We start from the raw sequence: 9,472 nt of genomic DNA on the forward strand, positions 1-9,472 counted from the left end.
AGATTATCTTCTGTGTCTGTGTTAATTGGTTTCCCTTTTCTTTGTTGAAGAGGGTCTGTGCAATCCTTCTGCCTAGTCCGCCATCTTGCCCCGCCTCTCCAGCTGTTGGGTTTGAACCACCAATCGTCTGGTTAGCAGTCAAATGCCTTAGGCACTGAGCTACCAGGCTCCTCTAGATTGGAAGTGGGGCTGACACTAGGATGGCCATTCCTAAATTCACACGGGAGCTGCATTTGCACACAACACACAGTTCACACTTGCTGGAAGTCTCGCTGGCTGGCCTCTTGAACTAATGGCCCTGTGCTCACACCTTGCCTTTCGATGACACGCATCACACACTGTTGGAAACACCAGCAGAATGTCTCACGTGGGATGCATGTGGTGGCTCCTTTGCCCTGCCATCTCCTGGATATGGTGTCGGGACAGTGCCTGTCCCACTGCCCACTGCACCGCTTACTATCTGACTACATCCGTATACTTCTATGACTCCAACAAATGCCTCGAGGTCCCTGAGTCAGCCCAAGATTGTCACAAACCCAGTGAGGACCGTGCCCTCAAACTCATGGACCTCTTAGCTGCTGACAAACAGCCAGGTGATCTCGGCCCTACAACTGGGCTCCTCCTCGGTGAGGACTCAGCCCTGAGATGAGCTTATCTCTGATGGCGGCCACACAACAGCTGGGCTCAGCCCAGATGGAGCACCCTGTGGGAGTTAAGTTGTGTGTCAACTTGGCTGGGCCTGGTTCTGAGTGGCTGGGCGGCTGGATGAAGTGATTCCCCAAGATAAGGCTGGCCATCAGCGCCATGGTGGAATCTACGGAAGCAGCTGAGTAGCTGCCTTAGGGATATGATCTGCTTCCAGTAGACAAGGAGATGCTTCGAGAAAGGTCTCTAGCTTTTTGGCACGCCTGGACCCCGCATTTGGCCGAGTCTTCATCTCAACAGTCTGCTATGTTGCCTGCTGATCTTGGGACTGTTAATGGACTTGACCCAGTGCCCTGCTGTGTTGCCTGATAATCTTGGGACTGTACCATTTCACTTATTGACCTTGGGGCTGTCAGCCTCAGCAGCCAGCAGCTGCCTGAGTTAAGAGAAGCCTCCAGCTTCAGTGGGGCAGGAACAAGAGGCATAGCTGAAGCCCAAGGTCAAGGGACTTTCACCCAGCCTGTAGAGCTGGCACTTTGAACTGGGACTTCTAACCTCCCAAACTGTAAGAGAATAAGTCCCTGTTTGTTAAAACCATATATTTGTGGTATCTGTTACAGCAACACTAGAGAACCAAGACACACCCACAACCCCAAGTCCCTACCAGATTCCCTATTACACCCTCCATTTCCTTCTAAAAAAGATCTCTTTCAAGTGCTGAAGAGCAAAGATGTCTCTTTGAGGACTTAGGTGCACCTGACACAAGCCATGGTATTTCCAATCGCCTCATATGCATGTGAGAGCTGGACAATGAATAAGGAAGACTGAAGAAGAGTTGATGGAGTTGTGGTGCTGGCAAAGAATGCTGAAAGTCCCACAGACTGCTAAAAGAACTAACAAATCTGTCCTGGAAGAAGTGCAGCTGGAATGCTCCTTGGAGGCAAGAATGGCCAGACTGCATCTCACCTACTTTGGTCACGTTGTCAGAAGGGGCCATTCCTGGAGAAGGATGTCATGCTTGGTAAAGTGGAGGGTCAGTGAAAGTAGGGAAGGCCCTCAACGAGATGGACAGACACAGTGGCTGCAAATGGGCTCAGGTCCAGCCAGGATCATGAGGCTGGCACAGGACCGGGCAGTGTTTCATTCTGTTGTACATGAGGTCCCCATGAGTTGGAGAGGACTCGATGGCCCCTAACAACAACAACTTCCTCTACTCTCCCGTTTCCCTCAGGCTTCGCAGCAGCCCTGACCTCCACAGGACCCTCCCTTGTCTTCAGCTCTTTCTACCTTCCAGCCTCTGCTCTCCCAGCCCCACACGCGATGCCACAGGTTTGCCTGTTGTCTCTTGTGGGTCTTTTGGCGTCTGTGTGTCATGCAGCATCAGCCCATGGGTCTACTTGTGTGTTTTGACGTGTGTTGCAGAATGAGTGCCTTTCTGTATCTCTGGTGGGGTGTGTGTATTGCGGTGCACATGTGTAAGCAGTGTTTGTGTTGGTGTGTGTGTCTGTCTCTACGTTTCAGTGTTTCAGGGGATGTGTGTGTGTTGCAGGGTTTGTGTCTCTGTTCCAATGTGGATCTGTAGTGTGGAGAGAGTGTGTGTGTGTGTGTTACGTGTTGTGTGTGCATTACTGAGTCTGGTGAAGTGTGTGTGTACTGCAGGGTTATGTCTCTTGTGTTCCGAATACTCTGTGTGTCAGGTGGTATGTGTAATTTGTTGTGAGAGCTAGGGCTCTCCTAGTATTTCCATGGCAGGCTTAGTGTCTTCCCCATGTTTTTTTGTTTGTATGTTAAATTTTTATTGTGAAAGTTTACATAGCAAATTCACTTTCCATACAGCAGTTCACATATATCTTGTCTCATCACATTGACTACAATTTCCCACAATGCAACAGCTCCCTTCCCACTTCCTCCCCATAGTTACCTCTTCCCTGTGTCCTTCCCTCCATGCACTCCTGCCCCCTGAGCTGTCTCCCTGTGCATACACAGTCCTTCTTTCTCCCACGATTGATCTCTCCACGGAGTGTATCTACCTAATGTAAATGTTCAGCTCGTATTCCTGTCTATTTTTGTTTGTCTGGAAGCCATGGGAGTGAATTCAATTCCAGACCTGAATGGCAGCTAGGGCCGTAGTCTCAGTAGTTGCAGCAGGCTCTATCAGACCAGCGAACCTGGTCTTTTTTTTATTTTGAGTTTCGTTCCACATTGTTCTCCCACTCTGTACAGGATCTCCTACATAGACCCCCCTCCGAGTGGTTGCCAGTGGTTGTCTGGTGGTATGTGTGTTGCACAGTGAGTGTCTCGCTCTGTGTTTCAGGTGCGTGTGTGTGTTTTAAATGGCGTGTATCTTCCCTTATGATTTTGTGATTATTATGGTGTGCCTTGCGTTTCAGAGTCTGGTGTGTCTGGTGCGGCACTTTTTATTTTTTCTTCCCATCATCCATATCAAAACTGTCCTTTAATTATCCATCTGTTTTCCCTCCCTTCCTCTCCTCCAGCCCCACCCCTGGCAACCAATAAAGAAAAGTAAACCTTTCCTTGACTTTTTACAATAAGGGACTCATACAATATTTGTTCTGTGATTGACTTATTTCACTCAGCATAATGTCCTCCAGTTCACCCTTGTTATGTGGTGTTTTGCAGATTCTACATTATTCTTTAGTGTTGAATAATATTCCATTGTGGATGTGTACCACTGTTTGGTTATCCATTCCTCCATTGGTGAGCACTTAGGTTATTTTCATCTCTTTGCTGTTGTGAATAGTGTTGTGATGAACATGGGTGTGCATTTATCTGTTCTTATCCTGGCTCTCACTTCTTTAGGATATATATCTAGTAGTGGGATTGCTGGATCAAATGGTATTTCTATTTCCAACTTTTTAAGAAAACACTGTACCATTTTCTACAGTGGTTGTACCATTTGACAGTCCTACCCGCAATGTATGAGAGTCCCAGTCTCCCCACACCCTCACCAGCCTTTGTTGTTTTCTGTCTTGTTGAACTTTGCTTTGGTTCTGTGCTTTGGTGAGTAGGGTGGTGTATGTGTGCACTGCTAGGTGTGGGTCTGCCTCTGTGGTATGTGTGTCAGGTGGTGTGTGTGTAATTTTGGCAGTTAAATTGTGTGTCAACTTGGCTGGGCCTGGTTGAGTGGCGGGGCAGCTGGATGTAGTATTCCCCGTGATGAGACTGGTCATCACCTCCATGATGGAATCTACTAGAGCAGCTGACTAGCTGCCTTAGGGACATGGTCTGCTTCCAGTAGATAAGAGGACACTTTGAGAAATGTCTCGAGCTTTTGGCATATCTGGATTCTGCATTTGGCTGACTCTTCATTCAGCAGCCTGCCAAGTTGCCTGCTAATCTTGGGACTGTCTCTGGACTTGAACTAGTGACCTGCCATATTGTTTGATAATTTGGAACCCGTGCCATTTTACTTGTTGACCTTGGATTTGCCAGCCTCAGCAGCCAGCAGCTGCTTGAGTTAGGAGAAGTCTCCAGCCCCAGCGGGCTGGGGGCAAGAGGCAGAGCTGAAGCCCAAGGTCGAGGGCCTTTACCCACCCCCAGAGCTGGCACTCTGAACTTGGATTTCTAGCCTCCTAAACTGTAGGGAGCTCTGGTAGCATGGTGGCTAAAGCACTTGACTGCTCACCAGAAGGCTGGCGGTTCAAACCCACCAGCCACTCCTCGGAAGGAAGGTTGGGCAATCCTACTTCCGTAGTGATACTGCTTCGGAAACCCAAGGAGGGGTCGCTATGAGTCAGGGCTGACTCCACGGCGCATAACAACAACAACAACAAACTGTAAGTGGTGGAGTATGTATGTGTCGCATACCATGTGTTTCTGTGTTTCTGTTTAAATGAATGGATGTTGTGTATTGTAATATATGTGTCCATTGGGTGTCTCTGTGGTTTTAGTGGAATGTGCGTTTCATTTGCATTGAGTTTCTGTGTCTGTGTCTTGTGTGTGTGTGTTGCAGGGTGTGCATCCCCCTCTATGTCCTGTGCCTCTTGTGGTGTCAGTGACTTTGGAGGTCACTGTCTGTGTCTCTGTGTGTATGTTACACAGTGTCTATGTGTGTGTGTGGCTGGCTATTGTGGTGTAAACGTGTGTGATGTAAGATGCATCTCCGTCTTGTGTTTCTTTGGGTTAGACGTGTGTGTGTCTAAGCATGAGTGTGTCTTTGTTTTTTTATGCTTTTTTGGAAGATGTGTTTTTCCTTCAAGTTTTCTGGGTAGAACGTGTGTCTGTGCCACAGGCTGTGTGTCCGTCTTGTTGTTTCTGCATACAGTGGAGGCGGTGGTACTATGTGTGTGTGTTGAGGGGTCTGCCTTGATGTTTCTGTGGGTCCAGGAGAGTGTGTATGTACTTCCAGGATGCATATCTATTTATCCTCTGTTTCTGGTGGTGGTGGTGGTGGTGGTATGTGTGTGTCTGTGTGTTGAGGGTTTGACTCTGTTCTGTGGGTCTGGGAGAGTGTGTATGGACTCGCAGGATGTGTATCTATTTATTCTCTGTTTCTGGTAGCGTGCGTGTGCATGTGTGCATGTATGTGTGTTGAGGGGTTTGCCTTGATGTTTCTGTGGGTCTGGAAGAGTGTGTACTTGCAGTGTGTGCTATTTATCCTGTTTCTGGTGGTGGTGGTGTGTATATGTATGTGTGCATGTGTGTTGCACATAGTAACTCTTATCGATGAAACTGTACAGCAGCTGCAGTGTATGTGTTTACCTAAGTCTGGTTGTCTGTGTGTGCTCATTGCCGTGTGCATTTCATGGTGTTTCTGTAGTTCTTTCAGTGTGGGTGTTTATGTATATGTTGTGTATATGTGGGGTGGATGTGTGTGCATGTTTTGTGCAGGGTGTTATGTTTTCTATGTTTCTGTGGTTGTGGTGGTGGTGTGTGTGTGTGCGCATAGTGTGTTTGAGTAGCGTGTCACTCCACATGAGGCTGTTGTGTTGCATTTGTGTGTTGCAGGGTGAACATCTTGCTTGGTACAAAGAACATCTTTCTTTGTATTTCATGGTGTGTGTGTGTCCCTCTAGGTTAGTTAGGGTGTGTGGTGGTGTGTCTGTTATGGTGTTCTTGTGTGTCCTGCTGGACTGTGTGTGTGTGTGTGTGTTGCAGGGTCTATCTGCGTGTGTTTCTTTAAGCTTGGTAGTGTGTGTGTATGTGTGCCAAACCTTTGTTTCCATCACGCTGTGTCTGTTGCGTTGTTTGTGGTTTCAGTGTTGTGTGTGTTTCAGTTTGCACAGGTTTTTCTGTGACTCGATGGGGTGTGTGTGTGCTGATGAATGTGCACCCATCTTGTTCTTTTGTGGTGTTTGTGGTTTACTGCAAGGCATGTGTTTGTACCATGTTTAGATTTCCACGGAACGTGGTTGTGTGGAGTGTCTGTCACTGTAAGTCCATGTGTGTCACAGAGTCTTTGTCTGTGTCACTATAAGCTTGGTGGTGTGTGTCCCATGTGTGGAGTGTGTGTGTCTTGGTGATTCTGCAGGCTTGCCTGTGTGTGTGTTGCATGTTTCTCTGGTTCCGGTGGTTTGTGTGTTTCACACTGTCGTGGTTGTGTGTCTGCTGGTACCTGTGCTTCTGAGTGGATTTGATGGGCGCCTGGCAGGGTGGGTACCTTGATGGTACTGTGAGTCCGGTTGTGCATGGTTTGCAGTGTGTGTGTTACCGGGTGTGTGTGTCTGGTGGTATGTGTGTTGTGGTTGTAGAGTGGACGTCTTCTGTGAGTCTGGTGACGTGTGTGTCCCTGTGTGCCATGTGCTGTGACCCCGTTTGAAGCCAGGCTGTGCTCGGCCCTCCTCTGTCCTCACATTCCTCTGGCTCCTTTGTGCTACAAAAATATTTGCGTTTTCCACGACTCATAATTTTTTCTCCTCAATCGCTACCAGATGTGGGTCCTGTGGTCCCCGTCCCCATGGCAACGGGCGTTCCAGCAGCCATGGTTCCCTTTTGTGGCGCCTGCTCCGGGGAGCTGGCACTGCCGGGAGGCCAAGGGGGTGTGGAGGGAGCGAGGGGGATGCATCCAGGACTCAGGAAGGTTGAGGGTCCCAGTAGCTCCCTCCTCAAGCAGCCTGGCCTCCCACGGCATGGTGCACATGGGGCAGGCAACAGAGGCGAGAGATACCTAAGCTCTGAGGCACTTCCACAGAAGGGCTCCTGAAGGTGGGGGCCCGGGTCCCTCACGAGGCTCACAGGGCAGGGGAGGAGGACAGGCCCCGGAAAGGCAGTCGTTGGGATGTCCTGGGTCTCCCTATGCCCTGCTGGTCCAAGCTGGGGGAGGGAGGGAATCCCGGTGCTGGGGGCCGGGCAGTCAGGGGCAGCAGTGTGGTGGCACGGTGGTGCTGGGGGGCACCTGGACCACTGCAGTGCTCACGTCCCACCCACAGCCACCGTCCCACCTCTGCTGGGCCCCAGAGTGTCTGCCCCTCCTGGCCAACTCTGAGCCTGTGTTCTTGCCCCAGCAGCCAGCATGGTGTGGTGCGTGGCTAGGACGACTCCCGCTGGCCTAAGGTAGCCACGAGGCCCTGGGACGGGAGCTGCTGCGTTCCACATGCTGTCTGAGCAGGCTGGCCACAGGCGCTCAGCTGTGCCCCTGAGCCACTTTTGATACACACCATGATGCTCTCTCTAACCAGGGGACTGACTGTGGCCCTGCGTGGGTGACCCACGTTTATCTCAATGAGGTTCCCAGCCAGAGGGTGAAGGGGCCAGGGTGAGCCCCTGAATGCTGGCTGACAACTGCCCCCAGCTTTGGTCGGACTGCAGTGCCACAGTGAGTGCGGCAGGGCGGGGTGGGGTAACTTGTCAGACTCAGACTTTGAGCTGAACATCCAAAGATGGAGGAGAGACCAAAGGAAAGGTGGGAAATGCGACCAGATAGATGGATGCAGCTGTTGAAACTTAGCGGAGGGGACAGTCTCAAAAGAGCCAAAACAGTTGCCTTGAAGTTGACTCTCACCCATAGCGACCCCACTATATTTCCAATGGCTGGTGTGTTCATAAATAGATCACGAGGCCAGTCTTCCCAGGTGCTTCTGGGTGGACTCAAACTTACAACCTTTGAGTTACCGTTCGCATCACCCAGGGACTTCCAGGGCCCAGAGCTAGCGTCTGAAAGGGCCTGTGGCTTAGGAAAGTCACTCAAGAGGCCTGGCTTGAGGAGGCTGGCATGATAAACCGGAGGGGTCTGGTGAGGCCCCGGCAGCAGGAGAGGGCTGGCTGAGGCCTGGCCGGGCGGCTCCCCCTCCCTCCACCCCGCCTGGCAGCGGCCGCCAGTCAGGCCTGTGCTAACAGTTTCCGGCTGAGGACAACGAACCCATTGAGGCTGACAGCGGGGTTCTGTGTGGCGGCAGCCCGTCCTGTTTGTGCCGGACGAGGCGCGGCTGGAGGTGCGCCTGCAGCCCACTGCCCCCTGGCCCCAGCCTCCGACCTGCCCAGCCACACCACACAGCTCTCCTCTCCCAATGGAACAGCAGTGGTCGCTCCGGAAGGAAGGCACAGTTCGGAGGCAAGCCCCAAGGGCTGCCCCCATCCACCCAGGGTCTCTCGGTCATCCGCCCTGCGTCCCAAGGGCCAGCCCAAGATGGGGCTGATCCCAGTGAGGGCTCCATAAACCTGGAACGGAATGAATGATGGACCCGGCCCACGTTCCACGTGGTCCTGGAAGACCCGCACCTGCGCCCCCCCCAAGGCCCCAGTTAGTCCGAGAGTCTTGGGAGTGCAGGTCGGGAGAGTCACGTGCAATTTCTTCTGGGGACATCCTTGCCAGGCACAGAGCAGACTTGTGCAAAAGAAAAAGGCACTTTTATTAAGAAAGCTTTGGCGGAGCCCCTACCGAGAGGAGCCCATCCGGGATTACCCGGGTAGAGCAGGGCAGCCTTACCGGGGGCCACTGGGATTGGCCCTCGGATGCCCACGGTGGGTGTGGGGAGGCCATCAAAACCAGCTTGACAGCAGAGACAGGGGCTGGGGCCGCAAGCTAGGGAAGGGCAGTGGGCTGAGCCTGGAGGCGCGGAGATCCCGGAAGAGCAGAGACCAGCCCTCCTCTCAAGATTCCGATTGGGTCCGGCCAGTGGAAGTAGCCTCATCCCACCGCCAAGGAAAGCTGCCTCCAGCCAAAGGCGCCAGGCCCTGGCCAATGAGGGGCAGCCAGGCAAGAAGGGCTTCTGACCCAACCAATGAGAAGGTAGCACAGCTGTGCAGGACTGACCAATAAGAGATGGTCTCTAGGCGCAATACTCCTGGCCTCGACCAGTGAGACACGGACAAATGGAAGCACAACGCAACTCCGCCAATGGGGAGTTGCCAGCTAAGCGTTAAGCGCCTGACAGGCCTCAACCAATCGGATGGGCCTTCCCGCCAGCGCGCAATGCTCCAGCCACGAAGGCGCCACCAGGGCCAGAGCCAATAGGACGCAGCCTCCTGCGCGCCACTCCAGCCGGCGGCAGCCACGGGCGCAGATGTGGGTGGCGGCAGCAGTGCTGCGAAGCCGGGGAGAAACTGCGGGCGTTGCTGGGTGACGTCTTGCTACAGGGTGGGCGCTCCCGCCCTCATCAGCTCGCCCGCCGCCTCCCGGCTCTTCTTGCGCGGCGGCTTCTGGATGGGCGTCTTCTTCCGGGGGGTCTCGGGCGCGGGTGCACCGACCGCTTTCTCCGGCCCTGGTGCCTCGGGTGAGGGGGGCGTGCGCGCCGGAGAGGCAGGCAGCACTGAGCGCTTGGCCTTCTGTGGTGGCGCCGGCTTCTCCCGGGAGCCCTGCGCGCCCAGGGCCCCCTCGGCGCGGCCCAGGCTGCGAGTCTTGCCGCGCAGCTCAGCGGCCAGCATGGAG

General features: G+C 53.0%; 1 protein-coding gene across 1 annotated transcript in view; it reads right to left on the reverse strand.

The window, feature by feature from the left end:
* Nucleotides 1-9,174: 9,174 nt before the first annotated feature.
* Nucleotides 9,175-9,472, reverse strand: part of SCARF2 (scavenger receptor class F member 2) — a 7,376-nt gene continuing 7,078 nt past the window's right edge. Inside the window, exon 12 of the mRNA XM_007955469.1 lies at nucleotides 9,175-9,471. Coding sequence (XP_007953660.1) covers nucleotides 9,175-9,471 — 297 coding nt within the window. The remainder of the gene's footprint in view (nucleotide 9,472) is intronic.

This window comes from Orycteropus afer, unplaced genomic scaffold (assembly GCF_000298275.1).
Source record: "Orycteropus afer afer isolate SDZICR_OR568_19922 unplaced genomic scaffold, OryAfe1.0 scaffold00502, whole genome shotgun sequence".
NCBI lineage: Eukaryota > Metazoa > Chordata > Mammalia > Tubulidentata > Orycteropodidae > Orycteropus > Orycteropus afer.